We start from the raw sequence: 17,222 nt of genomic DNA on the forward strand, positions 1-17,222 counted from the left end.
AAACAATATCTTCTACTGAAGAGTAAAATTGCCCAATAAATTTCCCAAAGAGAAAAAGGGGTTACTGAAATAGCCTTTTTAAAAAGGGAGTTAAAAATTAATTCATTCTGTACAGTGAATAACACACAGTAGGGGTTTGGTAAAAAATAAATAATGATGATAAAAACAATAAAAATGTCTGTTATTGCACATAACAGTTTCGCACTACAACATTTTCTTTCTCGGAAAACCTTACTCCATAACTGTACAGTGTATAATTTTAACATCTTATCCTCTTCCTGAGCTCAGTATGTCACTCATTATGGAGGGTGTTGCCCAGTTTTTCAGGGTAGCTAATGTGGAGTTGCGGTGCACAAAATGGAAAACAAGAATCTTCGCTATGGTCCTGATGTCAACCGATACTGTGGGTAGAGGTACATAATTAAGTAATTCAGGTATAGTGTGTGCGATGAATGATAGTGAAAAATAAAAAAAAAACATATAGCACTAGCTTTTTACGTCATAAAATAATTTCGTTTCGTAGAAATGTTGCACACCATGGTGAAAAGGAATGATATTGCGCAGCTTTTAACAGACTGATCTTGTATTCGGAAGGATGGAGGCTCCATTCTCAATCCGGCTATCTTCGCTGAGTTTCCCTGAATTACGTCAGACAAATTCTGGGATGGTTCCTACTACAGGACCACGGGAGACTACCGGAACCCACCCTTGCAAACTATACATGTATCTAAACGCCTGTATGTATGAATTATGTTTTGTTTTTCTCCTTATTAAACTGTAATAGGATGAAATGCCATTAGCTATGTAAAAGGGATACGCGGATTAATAAAATTACTATTACTACTACTACTACTACTACTACTACTACTACTACTACTACTACTTCTCTGCTTACTGATGTCAGGACCATGATTATATTTCCCCCTTTCCATTATATTCTTCTAGTTTTCCCATCTATCTAGCTGAAAAACTGATTCCATTTATCTCCACATATGAACGAAATGCTGAGCACAAGAAAATGGTGTGTGGTTTAGTATATTTTCTCTTTAGTATCAGTAAAGGCTCGTCGCCATTTTACTTTGCTACCCGGCAACGGTAGTAAAAGTTCATTATCACTCGGAAGGTAGTGACGCAGTGACAGTTGGAACAACTCGCATTCCGAAAGGTCGGTAGCGACTAAGTTCACATAGTGAACAGCGGCCCAGAAACAGAATCTAAAACACTGCAAAGTCGTAAACATACAAGATCAGCCTAGAGTGAAAACTGAAAGAGCAAAACCGAACGATAAGCAATTGTCAAACACTGTATCAAATGATGCGATTCGAAGGCTTCAGGTGATAAAGCGTTAAACAACCGCGCACACGTATTTAAGAGCAGAGCTCCGCCAGATGAAGCGCCCATTGTAAACTCTGCTTACACCGTCAGTGGAATCGCGAAGAACTGTTATTACTTGCAAACTGCAGTATCTCAGACTCCGTATCGATACTGCCGCGTAGCGTAGGTCGAATCACTGTCAGATACAAGAATCTGTTGCAGATCAGGGCGTAAGGCTTTTCAGTAATATGTACTGGACACTATCCGATCGAAGGCGTCCGGACATCTGTTAGTGGACGTTAATATTGGGTGTGTCCAACCTTTCGCCTTTGTGACGGCTTGAACTCCCCTGGGACACTTAGGTGCCTGAATGTCTACAGAGGAATGGCCGCCCATTCTTCCTCAAGAGCTGAAACCAGAGGATGGTTCAAATGGCTCTGAGCGCTATGGGACTTAACATCTGAGGTCCAGTCCCGTAGAACTTAGAACTACTTAAACCTAACTAACCTAAGGACATCACACACATCTATGCCCGAGGCAGGATTCGAACCTGCGACCGTAGCGGTCGCGCGGTTCCACACTGAAGCGCCTAGAACCGCTCGGCCACACGGCCGGCGAACCAGAGGAGGCCGTGATGTTGGACACTGGGGTCTGTAGCGAAGTCGACGTTCCAACTCATTCCAAAGCGTTCAATCCAGGGCGGAACTCTGGGCAGGCCAGTCCCTTTCAGGAATGTTGCTGGTCCACAAAACATTCCCTCACAGATGCGGCTTTATGACAGGGTGCACTGTTATGCTGATAGAATCCACACAGAACACAGCGCTGTAAAATGTATTTACATCCTTCCACATTTAGCTTCTTCTGTAGCACAGTGAAGAGAGCACACCCTAACCATCCCCTTGCCGTAACGCTACCTCCTCCATACTTCCCTGCTGGCACCACATATGATGGCAGGTAAGGTTCTTCAGGCATTCACCAAACTCAGACCCTTTCATCTGATTGCCCCAGGGTGCTCCAAATCACTCGTTGCCAGTCATTCACTGTCCAGTGGCGTCGCTGTTTACAACATTTTAAGTTTTTCCAATGTTATTTATAATCCGTCTTGAATGCAAAACATGTTTATTCACATTACCGGTTTCGGTTCCTCTAGAACCATCTTCATATCTGCAACCAGTTTTATGTGACGCAGCATGTGAAGGTTGCTGTGTATGGACGGGTTACTCCTGTAACCGAAATTGCAGGTCTGAAGATGGTTCTAGAGGAACCGAACCCGGTCATGTGAATAAACATTTTTTGCATTCAAGACGGATTATAAATAGCATTGGAAAAGCCAGTGATTGCGGTTATCACATCAGAAATTGTCTCGTTTTGCAAACATCTCAAGTGTTGCTCAGCACTGACCGAGGATCCCCCGTTTTGTGATGCTTGTGGTGTGCACATCTCTGTCCGGCACATATTAACGGAAAGAATTTTATATCGTGATGCAAGGGCAGAAGCACAAGTTGATGGGGATCTGCCTTGTGTTTTAGCTAACGATGAGACGTGTGTGTCTAGGGTTTTGAAGTTTTGTGATGTGTCTGGACTCTGGCCTAAACTTTTAGGCTGGAGGTTTTAGTGTATTGGCTGGCTCCTCCCTCTTTTTCCTTGCAGTCAGCCAGCCACTTGGCGGCCGGAGTGGCCGAGCGGTTCTAGGCGCTACAGTCTGGAACCGCGCGACCGCTGCGGTCGCAGGTTCGAATCCTACCTCGGGCATGGATGTGTGTGATGTTCTTAGGTTAGTTAGGTTTAAGTAGATCTAAGTTCTAGGGGACTGATGACCTCAGCAGTTAAGTCCCATAGTGCTCAGAGCCATTTGAGCCATTTTGAGCCAGCCACTTCCATCTGCTATATTGTTTCAGCTCCCTCTACCACTTTCTTCCTGTGTTGTCCATGTTTTACTGCTGACGACATGCTTCGTCCCACGCTTCGTTGTGGGTAGGCACATATTTTTCAAAGCTTGTTACCTGTGTTTTTCGTTATGTTTTATCTTACTGTTCTGAGTATTTTCTTGACACCCGTCTCAATCTGTTACTGAGCGGGCGCTGAAGACCTTGCTGTCGTGCGCCCAAAAAACCCTCTACTACTACTACTGCTACGCAGAAATGTATGCCTTATAAGAGCGGCTCGATCACTGTACACCATTATTTTTAGCTCACTACGCGTTGTCTCTGTGCTAGCTTGGCGGCTGGCAGCACTTTGCAACTCGCAAGTGATTCTTTCCGCCGATTTCATGTTAACTTTTTACAATCACCCTCCGCAGTGTTTAACGGTTCATGTTCGTCAGCACATGAGAACTGGCTGGTCTTGGCTTAGCTGCGGTTGTTCCTTCGCGTTTCCACTTGATAATCACACCACCAACAGTCAACATTGTCAGCTCTATAAGAGTTAAATGTCCCTGATGGATTTAATACTCAGGTGATATCCAAAGATTAGTGCACGTTCGATATCGCTGTAGTCTCCTGACCGACCCACTCCGCAATTACTGCGTCTCTGCTGACAAAAAAAAATACTTCCACGTCTCTTTTTGTACTGGCGTGTCTACCTTTCTTGACATCTAGTATTTAATTCCGGCTTATGGGTTTAGAAAACATCGTTCTTATGAAAAACAACTAGCTCTTTACTCGAACGAAGTGATGAGTGCAATTGACAAGGGATTTCAAATTGTTTCCATATTTCCGGAAGGCTTTTGACACTGCACCACACAAGCGGCTTGTAGTTAAATTGCGTGCTTATGGAATATCGTCTCAGTTATGTGACTCGATTCGTGATTTCCTGTAAGGGCGCTCACAGTTCGTAGTAATCGACGGAAAGTCATCGAGTAAAGCAGAAATGATTTCTGGCGTTCCCAAAGGCAGTGTATAGGCCCTCTGCCGTTCCTTATCTATATAAACGATTTAGGGGACAATCTGAGCAGCCGTCATAGATTGTTTGCAGATGACGATGTCGTTTATCGTCTTGTAAAGTCATCAGAAGATCAAAACAAATTGCAAAACTATTTAGAAAAGATATCTGTATGTGCAAAAATTGGCGATGGACCCTAAATAACGAACAATGTGAGGTCCTTCACATGACTGCTAAAAGGAATCCGTTAAACTTCGGTTACGCGATAAATCAGTCAAATCTAAAAGCCCTAAATTCAACTACCTACCTAGAAACTACAATTACAAACCACCTAAATTGGGGAGAACACGTAGAAAATGTTGTGGGGAAGACTAACCAGAGACTGCGTTTTATTGGCAGGACACTTCGAAAATGTAACACATCTACTAAAGAGACTGCCTACACTACGCTTGTCCGTTCTCGTTTAGAATACAGCTGCGCGGTGTGGGATTCTTACCAGATCAGATTGACGGACTACATCTAAGAAGTTCAAAGAAGGGCAGCACGTTTTGTAATATCACGAAGTAGGGCAGCCAGTATCACTGAAATGATACAGGATTTCGGGTGGACATCATTAAAACAAAGACGTTTTTCGTTGTAGAGGAATCTTCTCACAAAGTTTCAATCACCAACTTTCTCCTCCGAATGCGAAAATATTTTTTTTTTTACGCCGACCTACTGAGGGAGAAACGATCACTATAATAAAATAAGAGAAATCAGAGCTCGCACAAAAAGATACAGGTGTTTCTTTTTTCCGCGCGCTATACGGGATTGGAATAATAGAGAATTGCGAAAGTGGTGCGATGAACCCTCTGCCAGGCACTTAAATATGATTTGCAAAGTATCCATGTAGATGTAGATGTACACTACTGGCCATTAAAATTGCTACACCACGAAGATGACGTGCTACAGATGCGAAATTCAACTGACAGGAAGAAGATGCTGTGATATGCAAATGATTAGCTTTTCAGAGCATTCACACAAGGTTGGCGCCAATGGCGACACCTACAACGTGCTGACATGAGGAAACTTTCCAACCGATTTCTCATACACAAACAGCAGTTGATCGGCATAGCCTGGCGAAACGTTGTTGTGATGCCTCGTGTAAGGAGGAGAAATGCGTACCATCACGTTTCCGACTTTGTTAAAGGTCGGATTGTGGCCTATCGTGATTGCGGTTTATCGTATCGCGACATTGCTGTTCGCGTTGATCGAGATCCAATGAATGTTAGCAGAACATGGAATCAGTAGGTTCAGGAGGGTAATACGAAACGCCGTGCTGGATACCAACGGCCTCGTATCACTAGCAGTCGAGATGACAGGCATCTTATTCGCATGGCTGTAACGGATCGTGCAGCCACGCGTCGATCCGTGAGTCAACAGATGGGGACGTTTGCAAGACAACAACCATCTGCACGAACAGTTCGACGAAGTTTGCAGCAGTATGGACTATCAGTTCGGAGACTATGGCTGCGGTTACCCTTGAAGCTGCATCACAGACAGGAGCGCCTGCGATGGTTTACTCAACGACAAACCTGGGTGCACGAATGGGAAAACGTCATTTTTTCGGATGAATCCAGGTTCTGTTTACAGCTTCATGATGGTCGCACCCGTGTTTGGCAACATCGCGGTGAACGCATACTGGAAGCGTCTATTCGTCGTCGCCACACTGGCGTATCACCCAGCGTGATGGTATGGGGTGCAGTTGGTTACACGTTTCGGTTACCTCTTGTTCGCATTGACGGTACTTTGAACAGTGGTCGTTACATTTCAGATGTGTTACAACCCGTGGCTCTAACCTTCATTCGATCCCTGCGAAACCATACATTTCAGCAGGATAATGCACGACCGCATCTTGCAGGTCCTGTACGGGCGTTTCTGGATACAGAAAATGTTCGACTGCTGCCCTGGCCAGAACATTCTCCAGATCTCTCACCAACTGAAAACGTCTGGTCAATGGTGGCCGAGAACTGGCTCGTCACAATACACCAGTCACTACTCTTAATGAACTGTGGTATCGTGTTAAAGCTGCATGGGCAGCTGTACCTGTACACGCCATCCAAGCTCTGTTTGACTCAATGCCCAGGCGTATCAAGGCCGTTATAACGGCCAGAGGTGCTTGTTCTGGGTAGTGATTTCCCAGGATCTATGCACCCAAATTGCATGAAAGTGTAATCTCACGTCAGTTCTAGTATAATATATTTGTCCAATGAATACCCGTTTATTATCTGCATTTCTGCTTGGTGTAGCAATTTTAACGGCCAGTAGTGTAGATGTACGTAGCTGAGTCCGAGTCGTTTATCAGATAGTGTATTTCACAGAGCAATGCAGAAATTGAAATACATTTATTATTATTTTATGCTAATTTTTACTAATCCCCCTCTGTGTTGTCTAAACAATCCTTGGCTATGGTGTAATATTTAACAAGTACCCTTTGCCTGGTTTTTTTAAATATCTGAATATTAACCGTCTCTTTAACCTCCCTGACCAATTTGTGTACATTTTCCCAGCTTCTTGGTTTCACGACGCCTGCATTTTTCTCGTGTGAACGGCAGGCGCGCGCTGTACCGGGTGACGTTCACTGACCAACAGCTGCCGCTGCTGGACCACCTGAGGAAGAGCACATCCATTAGGGCCTGGAATGCGCCGGGGCAGCCGACTTACGTGGTGATGGTTCCGCCGCAGCTGCACCGCTACTTCCGCGAGAAACTCCGGCGCCAAGGCGTGGCTCACCAGCTGCTCGTCCCAGACGTGGAACAGTGAGTACCACGCCCTTACTTCCGGTGCACACAGTAACATCTCTGCCACAACGGTTCGGAAAGCCTTACTGTAATGACGTAGGGCTCTGAAATTACGTCGGATCTACGTCTACAATTACATAAATACTACAAAAGCGATCATGCGATGCATGGCACAGGTAACTTGTAAGCTACTAACCATTTCCTTTATTTATACACGTCTGATGTCGTCATCATGGGGGCGACCTATAGTACTGTGAACACTGAATAATAAAGAATGCTACAGTCTTTCATGCATATAGTTTCGGCAATTTTCTGTTGCCATCTTCGGATCTATGTTTACATCATTAAATAATCTCCTCCTTCAGTGTTGTAAGTGGTGTTGTACAATGTATGTCCTTGTTGGTATTGTGAGCTACATTACAAGTTGGCAAGTCTGTTTGAAAATAAAAGCTACTGTATGTCCACTCATTTTATTGCGCCGATTACACGTGATCACATTTAGTTGTAAAGTGGCGATGAATGTGAGAACTATAATGGAGCGCGATGATGTTTGCGTTCATAGCTGCTATTTTAAAACTGACATGTCGACTTCTAGTCTAGCTCATGATACCAACATGGACATACATTGTGTAGCACCACTTAGGGTGCACTGAAGGAGGAGATTATTTAATGATGTAAACATAGATCCGAAGACGGCAACAGAGAACCGCCGAAACCGGTCATCTATATGAATAAATGATTTTAGCGATCTTGGAAGTTAAAAAAAGAATTATTCATTCATCACATTCCCTTTACTGTTCCACTCGTAAATGGAGTTTGGGAAAACCCCTGTCCATACTCCACCTTACGAGAGCTTATTTCTTTTGCCTTCGCAGTCGTTCACGAAGCTTACGTTGGCGGGACTAGAACCATTCTGCAGCGAGCTGCAAATTCAGATACTCTAAACTTTCTCAGCAGTATTTAGCGAAAAGAAGGTAGTCTTCCGTCTAGGGGAATATTTCCGTTGTACTCGAGTGTTGATCGAGCCCATCACTGACAAATCGGGCAGCACGCTTCTCAATTGCTTCGACGTCTATCTTTAATCCTATCTGATGGGGATCCCTTACACTCGAGAAGTACTCAGAGTACTAAAGAACGAGTCACACAAGCGTTCTATACGCCTTTACCTTTACACATGATCTAAATTTTTTGTATATCCTCCCAATAAACCGAAATCGACCATTCGCCTTCCCTACTACCGAGCCTAAGTGCTTATTTTATCTCATACTGCTTTGCAACGTTACGCCTGGTTATTGAATCGACGTGATAGTGGCAAGCATCACACCACTAATACTGTATTTGGAATTTACAAGTTTGTCCTGCTTGTCTCCATTAACTTACATTTGCCTATATTTGGAGGGAGCTGCCTTTCAACACATCAAATAAAAACTCTAAGTCGTCGTACATCCTACTACACTCAACAATGATTCTTCCCCGTACACTACAACATCATCCGCAGACAATCATAGATTGCTGCTCAGTCTCGTTTATGTACCGGGTGAGTATAATTAAACTTTCGCTACTTGTGAGGGACTCTATGAATAACGAGTGATTGCAGGGCAATGAAACTTTGTGGAAACATTTTTAATGACATGCAGAAGAGAAGTAACTAAAAATCCATTGAATGAAACACATTCTAATTTCCATGTGAGAGCTTAATGCTATTGTTAATTGCTTACGACGCTTACGTTCCAGATTACAAACGATGCTCAATACGACAGTGATATACATCTACGACAGCTTGCAACCGCGCTAGAAATTGCTCCACTGCTGCCCGAAACTACGGTGGCTCACGGAATGTCCGTCCAGCTGTCGTGACACAGCTCGTGCACTGCTTGAAAATCTCACTTTTGGTCCAGCATTCTCAGCCATGGCAACAGCGTCTTCTTCAGCAATTTTTGGCGCAATTGGCTGTCGGCGTCTCCAAGGATCAATTCCCACATCGCCATGTAATTCGAACTTCCGAATCAGGTTCTTCCATCCCTCGTCGATACGTGTGAAGAGCAGCAGCACAATTGCTGTCGTTTCGACAAAACAGCATTGCGAGTAAAGCCGTGCTCACCTTGGCCAGGCCCATGTTGACTGTCTGCTACTATAACGCACACTGATGCTTGTGTTTGAAACCTACGTCGCCTTAACAGCATGACATGACACTAACACCACTAACAAAGCAAATCCTGCAGCGCACAGTCTGAATATCATTCCTATAAGTTGGGTACCTCTACGATAAATAGTTTTCCATCTAAGTTGGCTCGCCGGAGTCGCCGAGCGGTTCTAGGCGCTACAGTCTGGAACCGCGCGACCGCTACAGTCGCAGGTTCGAATCCTGCCTCAGGCACGGATGTTTGTGATGTCCTTTGTTTAGTTAGGTTTAAGTAGTTCTGAGTTCTAGGGGACTGATGACCTCAGAAGTTAAGTCACATAGTGCTCAGAGCCATTTGAACCATCTACGCTGGCTCAAGTAGCGAAAGTTTAATTATAACAGCCCTGTATACAGAAAACAAGAGTGGTATTATCACACTTCTCTGGGGAACTCCTGACAATACCGAAAGATTAAGGCTTTCATTTTTGGCAGTTCTTTATAAAAACTGGTGAACTCTGACCCCACAGCACATTATCATTGGCAAAACATAAAAATTTTAATAACAAAACATCACACTGGTCATATTATCAGTATAATGTGAAGTTAGAACAACGGAAATTTGGTTACACTTAAAACATGTTCAACAAGTATCTTCGTTCAGTACGATATAATCTGCGATCAAATGTAGTGGACGAGGTTCTGTGAAATGGTGAACTTCATTGGAGTGGTCATGTGATACTTATGGCTGAAGGAGACTTAGAAGAATTAAGTATTCAATAGGATAAAAGAATTAGTAAGTAGAACTAAAAGAAGACGGACAGAACGGTTGTTTCTCCTTTCGGTGGAAGAGCATAACTGAAGAATTAGGAAGCAATTCTAACAGTGAACCAAAAGAAAATACGCACCTGTATACCTAGTACGCGAAGAATCGTGCTGTGAAGTCGAAGTACGCCAAATTTTCCTCACCTTGTATGTTAGAAATGTGAAGTTGCAACCTTACATTCTTCGTAAAACTGTATGTCTCCCTATAACCTACTAAACCTTTCTACGACAGTGGCACGCTATGGGCGTAACTCCTCGGAAAGGTCCATGGCTAATAAAGCACTTTGGTGTCCAAAGTAATCTTCGGTCCTATGATTGATTTTTTTACACTAGTGAGCCGAAATACTATGACCCCCGCTTATTAGCAGCAATTCTGAGTGGAGTGGTTTCGATGAGTTCTTGGTAGGTTTCCTGAGGTATGTCTCACCAGATGTATTCGCACTTGTCACGTTACTCCCGTTGATTACGAGCCGGTGATTTGTGAGCGCAGAACTGGCACCCGATAATGTCCAAGATATGTTCCTTCGGGTTCTGGTCAGGTGAATTTAGTGCCCAATACATCAACGTGAGTTCACTATCACGCTACTCAAACTACTGTAGCACGATTCTGGCCTTTTCGCACAGGCAGTCATCCTCGGCTGAAAAATGTTACCGCTGCCATCATTAAATCTCGCGGTGGGCAGTGGTCATAGCCTATTTTTTGGCTTACATTCTACATCTACATCTACATCCATACTCCGCAAGCCACCTGACGGTGTGTGGCGGAGGGTACTTTGACTACCTCTATCGGTTCTCCCTTCTATTCCAGTCACGTTCATGGAAAGAAAGATTGTCGGTATCCCTCTGTGTGGGCTCTGATCTCTCTGATTTTATCCTCATGATCTCTTCGCGAGATATACGTAGGAGGGAGCAATATACTGCTTGACTCCTCGGTGAAGATATGTTCTCGAAACTCCAACAAAAGCCCGTACCGAGCTACTGAGCGTCTCTCCGGCAGTCTTCCACTGGAGTTTTACCTGTCATCTCCGTAACGCTTTCCGGATTACTAAATTATCCTGTAACGAAGCGCGTTGCTCCCCGTTGGATCTTCTCTATCTCTTCTATCAATCCTATCTGGTACGGATCCCACACTGGTGAGCAACATTCAAGCAATGGGCGAACAAGTGTACTATATATATATATAACCTACTTCATTTGTTTTCAGATTGCATTTCCTTATGATTCTTCCAATGAATCTCTGTCTGGCATCTGCTTTAGCGACGATCAACTTTATATGATCATTCCATTTTAAATCACTCCTAATGCCTACTCCCAGATAATTTATGGAATTAACTGCTTCCAGTTGCTGACCAGCTATATTGTAGCTAAATGATAAAGGCTCTTTCTTTCTATGTATTCGCAGCACATTACACTTGTCTACATTGAGATTCAATTGCCATTCCTTGCACCATGCGTCAATTCGTTGCAGATCCTCCTGCATTTCAGTACAAGTTTCCATTGTTACAACCTCTCGATATACCACAGCATCATCCGCAGAAAGCCTCAGTGAACTTCTGATGTTATCCACTAGGTCATTTATGTATATTGTGAACAGCAACGGTCCTACGACACTCCCCTGCGGCACACCTGAAATCACTCTTACTTCGGAAGACTGCTCTCCATTGAGAATGACATGCTGCATTCTGTTACCTAGGAACTCTTCAATCCAATCACACAATTGGTCTGATAGTCCATATGCTCTTACTTTGTTCATTAAACGACTTTGGAGAACTGTATCGAACGCCCTGCGGAAGACAAGAAACACGGCATCTACCTGTGAACCCGTGTCTATGGCCCTCTGAGTCTCGTGGGCGAATAGTGCGAGCTGGGTTTCACACGATCGTCAGTTCCTCGTTGTTCCACCTCATTGCAAATCTTTCGGAGAAATAACTACTGTCCAAGCTACCTCTGCAATGCTACTGAGTAACCAATCTCGTCATCAATTCATACAATAGAAACAAAAACCATTGAAAAGGTCTACTGCCGACAAGAGTTTCTCAGTTGTCTGACGAGGGAACCGCACCTACTCCTCCTCATAGATTTCGTCCAGATTTATGGTATATGCAGGGACTGGCCAGAAATGAAAGTGACGGAAGTGAGAGCTCCAGATGGCCAAGCGTTTAGGAAAAGATAGCATTTTTGACGCTGGTCGGGCGAGGTGACAGCCACTACTGTTAACTCCACTCCAGACAGAGGTTGGAGCAGCGGAAAGCGTATAGAACGGTTGTCCAGTGGTCATGGGGGCCAAGTCCCTACACGCTACTTTTTATTTTCCATTTTTACGTTAACTTACACTGCAAATAAACAGAAATAACGTTCAATATGCTATGTTGCATTTATTAATATACTCATAAAGAGGATGAAAGGAAAACGGAAAGGAAAATTTGGTACTGAAAATAAATTACCAGGAAGGGGCTATAACGTGCACACGAGAACATCGTATACAAAATTAGATACTTTTATTATTTTACAGTTGATGATTTACACGTGCTCGGGTGATCCATCGTGACAAAAATGGAAACAGCAATTTTTTCTGCTCCTTGAACACGTTATAAGCGCCGCATTTTTACAGTTAGATGGTTATTTTAAATTTTCCGAGGAAAAATGAACTCGGTATACATTCATAGCACGTTCATTCTTATAACATAGTTTGACAGCAGACCACGCGTAGCGCAACATTTCGCAAAATATTAATGAGGATAGAAATCAATATACAATGGAGTGCATTTTGATGTAGTCTTCTCCGGTTGTGACATCCTTCTCTCTCTTGATAAGGTCGTTTTTGAAGCTTCTTGATCAAATTCTTTAACTGACCATAAAAAATAGATATGTCAGGGATGCGCTAGCGAAGTGTTTCTGGGGGGAATCACTTTAATATTTCTCTGTGGCAATGGTTCTTCATATTGAAGAACCTCATCGTATAATTATGATTTTGTGTATCGTCCCCACGAGCCAGTTCTCCTGCACATAGGACTTCATCACATCAGTCAAAAAAAAAAATAATTATGCTATTGTAAGTTTCCGTGATTTCCTATAGTTTGGCGCGTATTCCTCCACCGTTTTTTGAATCCTCGGTTCAAAGGAGCCAATGCTTTCTTGTGTGCGTGCGTGCACTGCCGGGGCAATAATATTCCACAAAGGGTCGTAGCAGAATGCGTTGTATGCTAGTATATTACTTTTTCATATTTCGGTTTCTTTGCAGTGTAAGTAACGTAAAAACTGAAAATTAAAATGACTTTCATAGAAGAACTCGACCCCACGACCCTCATATTACCATCCTTTAGCCTTCCCGGTGCGCCAACCGCTTCCTGGCAGCCCCACTTCCACGAATGGTCCTTGCCTCTCCCAACCTGCACCAAAACTGCTGTCTTTCCTAAACGCTTGCCCATCTGCAGCTGCCACATCTGATCTGTTACTTTCATTTCTGTTCAAGCCCTGCTTCTATCATAAATTTCAAGGAAATCGGTGATGAGGAGTATGCGCAATCCTGTTGCCTTAGGATAGGGACGCATGTCTGGACATGCATGGTAGTGGTGTGAGCTGTCTATACCTCAAGCAACAGCGTATTCTACAAGCTACGAATGATAGTGAATATAAAGAGCGCTCTAGGAAATATGCATTTTGTTTCTTTTATTCCAGTCCATGACCATAAAACTATTTCGTTCTGAGACTTATAGTGGTGCGTTATTAAAGTGCCCGCGGAGTTATGTGAACAGCGCTAATGTTCGTAACAAACTCAAACCACATTTTTAGTTATGCCCGACGACGCCTAGCTGATGTTGTTTATATCTCTTGAGGGTGCCACTGTGGCTTTATTATATTAGAATGTACTTTAAACAGATCTGAAGATGATGATCACTGACCAAAATCGATATTATTAGGACAAAAATTTTTGTAATCAGAGACTCGAATGGAAGAAACAAATTCTAACCACATATTCGATTCGTGTCTAAAATATATCTGCGTTAACCGTAAAGCTTACAAAGACGACATTTTCCATTGCTTTTTGCGGTTTGTTTCCTAACAAGCAGTGCAACCTTCAAGTTACGTGTTTCAAAACTTTAACAAATTTCAGGATGTGAATCTCTGGTCAATCCATGAAGGATTGCGCCTTTGTAAAGCCGTGTTACGTGATAATGTTCCCTTGTGTGCAAATTTCTGTTGCTTTATTGAAAGAAGCTTCTAATCTATTGCTGGATAACATATGTCAAGCCACTAGCATTTGGGACACACAACTCTATCAGAAAACCACTTTAGATCCCTTTCTGACAAGATAATATGTTAGTCATCCTCTGAAAAGAATACACTTGTCGCTTTGGTGCATTGTATATGGTGTATGACGAGCATCTGGCAGTTATTCGACCTTCCACAGCTGACGTACGTACACGCCTCTCTGTTATGTACAGTGTGTTCCAGAAATGTTGAGACAAATTTCGAGAGGTTGTAGAGGAGGTCTTGACAAAAAAACCGAGGATAGGAAGCCGTGTCTGGAAACGTCATCCAACGATGCTACAGCGCGTGGAAGTTACAGGCGCCGGCACCTGCCTCTAGACACCCCCCCCCCCCCCTTTCGACAGCAAACGTGACTTTATACGCTGACGGAGCGTAGGGGGAGTGCCCCGCAGTGTTGTTTGGTATTCGGTGAACGCAACTGATTGCCACGATCGCCAGTGGAACAGATGCAACTAACTGGTGCGTAGACAAGGTTTTATCTCCTGTGAAGAAATTGCTCTGTTGCCTTGTTGGATGGTGCTTTCGAACACATGTTTCCATCTGCAGCTTACTTTTCTCCTGCATAGCGAAAAACATTGGAGATTTTACAAATTGCGTGTAATAAATGAATCGCGATTCATAACTCCGCTTCTCACTCCGAAAAGTAAGGACGCATTTCATCTGTTCCGTGTGACTGTCACAAACCTGGTCGCGATAATTAGTGTTTAAAATTTTCACGAGACAAAGTCTTGAAGTTCCCTGAACTTGTCAGAGTAAAATATACAGGGTGATTCAAAAAGAATACCACAACTTTAGGAATTTAAAACTCTGCAACGACAAAAGGCAGAGCTAAGCGCTATCTGTCGGCGAATTAAGAGAGCTATAAAGTTTCATTTAGTTGTACATTTGTTCGCCATTTCAGCCAATAAAGTTTTTGGTCCCTTTTTCTTCGAAGGTGCTACTGTAACTGGACTACAGTATCTGGAGATGTTAGAGAATTGGCTGTTCCCTCAGCTCGAACAAGAAGCATAACAATTCATATTTCAGCAGGATGGAGCGCCACCACATTGGCACTTATCTGTCCGTAACTACCTGAACGTCAACTACCCGAGGCGATGGATCGGCCGCCAGGCAGCCCGTGACAGAGCACTTCATCACTGGCCTCCAAGAAGCCCTGATCTTACCCCCTGCAATTTTTTCTTATGGGGGTATGTTAAGGATATGGTGTTTCGGCCACCTCTCCCAGCCACCATTGATGATTTGAAACGAGAAATAACAGTAGCTATCCAAACTGTTACGCCTGATATGCTACAGAGAGTGTGGAACGAGTTGGAGTATCGGGTTGATATTGCTCGTGTGTCTGGAGGGGGCCATATTGAACATCTCTGAACTTGTTTTTGAGTGAAAAAAAACCTTTTTAAATACTCTTTGTAATGATGTATAACAGAAGGTTATATTATGTTTCTTTCATTAAATACACATTTTTAAAGTTGTGGTATTCTTTTTAAATCACCCTGTATAGTTCTAAATCGAAACTCCTTCGTTGGTGCACTAAAACGTCACATAACACCTTCTACAAAGCCGCCATTACAATTAACTGTATCCATTGTTTGCATTTTGGATGTGAGTCGTGGCACGTGTTAACCTATACGTGGTTACATCTTCGTATTTCAGACCCATGGATAAGACTTTGTATGATCAGCATCCGTTTTGTAATTGGTATTAGCAATGACACGTCCACTTTTTTTTTTCTTCCAGGATCTTTCAGAGGAAGCATAACATACAATGGAAGCCCATGGCTCAAAACGATGGCGGCACCAGTATTTCTTTTTCGAGGTACCACCGATACGACGAGGTATGTATGCACTCACTTTTCTAATCGACTGTCGTGTCAAATTTTCCAGACAGGTTGTTCGTAATGTACTCAAGCCAAACTTACCAAAACTTGAAACACGTCTCTACAGCAATTGGTATAAATATTTCACATCTGCTGGCAACAACTCTGACGTCTATGGTTGGAATAAATTATGAGGAGCATTTAGTAAGTAATACAACACGTTGTTTAGGCTAATTTCGGTTGCAAACTCTGACGTCTATGGTTGGAATAAATTATGAGTAGCATTCAGTAAGTAATACAACACGTTTTTTAGGCTAATTTCGGTTGAATGTATGCAGAATTTGTTGTGGAATACCGTGGAATATTCCCCTGTAGTTTCGTGAAGTTCCAGTGTTGGTGGCTCTATAAGCAACCTTCAAAATGGCGTCTGTGACGGAGGTGCGTTCCAAGCAGAGAACTGTTTTGTTTTGGCGGAAAACCAGAACATCACAGATACTCAAAGGCGGAATGTCAATGGAGAAATGGCGGTGAACAAACACACAGTGAGTTGTTGCGCGAAGCGTCTCTCATCATCGCAACAAGATCGCACAACCCTGTCCGATCTCCCGAGTGCTAGCAGGCTGCACACACTGTCACTCTTGCAATGTTGGAAAGTGCAGACGCTCTCATTGGAGGTAATCGACGGATCACAGTCACACACCTCGCTGTTCAATTGGACGTCTCTGTTGGTAGTGCTGGCACACTCGTCCACCAGTTGGGATATTCAAAGTTGTGTGCACGCTGGCCGCCTAACAGAAGACCATAAACACCAACGAAGGACTATCTGTGCGAAATTGCTTGTGCGTTAACGCGGCTGATCGCGACAATTTTTTGTCGAACATCATCACAGGCGTTGAAACATGGGTTCATCACTTCGAACCGGGAACAAAACACCAATCCATGCAGTGACGCCACACAACCTCTCCTCCGAAAAAAAAAAAGTTCAAAGCTGCACCCTCAGCCGGTAACGCCAGGGCGACGGTCTTCTGGGACTCTGAAGGGATTGTTCTGTTTGATGTCCTCCCTCAAGGTCGAACGATGAACTCTGAAGTGTATCGTGTTACACTCAGAAGGGACTTCAGCGTGTTTGTCGCCACAAAAATACAAACAAACTTCTCCTTCTCTAAGACAACGCAAAGCCTGACAAAAGTCTACGCAACTAAGAGGAGCTCACAAA

General features: G+C 43.5%; 1 protein-coding gene across 1 annotated transcript in view; it reads left to right on the forward strand.

The window, feature by feature from the left end:
* Positions 1-17,222, forward strand: part of LOC124796033 (carboxypeptidase B-like) — a 128,044-nt gene that overhangs the window by 19,576 nt on the left and 91,246 nt on the right. The window contains exons 2-3 of the mRNA XM_047260118.1: positions 6,744-6,992; positions 15,928-16,024. Coding sequence (XP_047116074.1) covers positions 6,744-6,992; positions 15,928-16,024 — 346 coding nt within the window. The remainder of the gene's footprint in view (positions 1-6,743; positions 6,993-15,927; positions 16,025-17,222) is intronic.

This window comes from Schistocerca piceifrons, chromosome 4 (assembly GCF_021461385.2).
Source record: "Schistocerca piceifrons isolate TAMUIC-IGC-003096 chromosome 4, iqSchPice1.1, whole genome shotgun sequence".
Lineage (NCBI taxonomy): Eukaryota > Metazoa > Arthropoda > Insecta > Orthoptera > Acrididae > Schistocerca > Schistocerca piceifrons.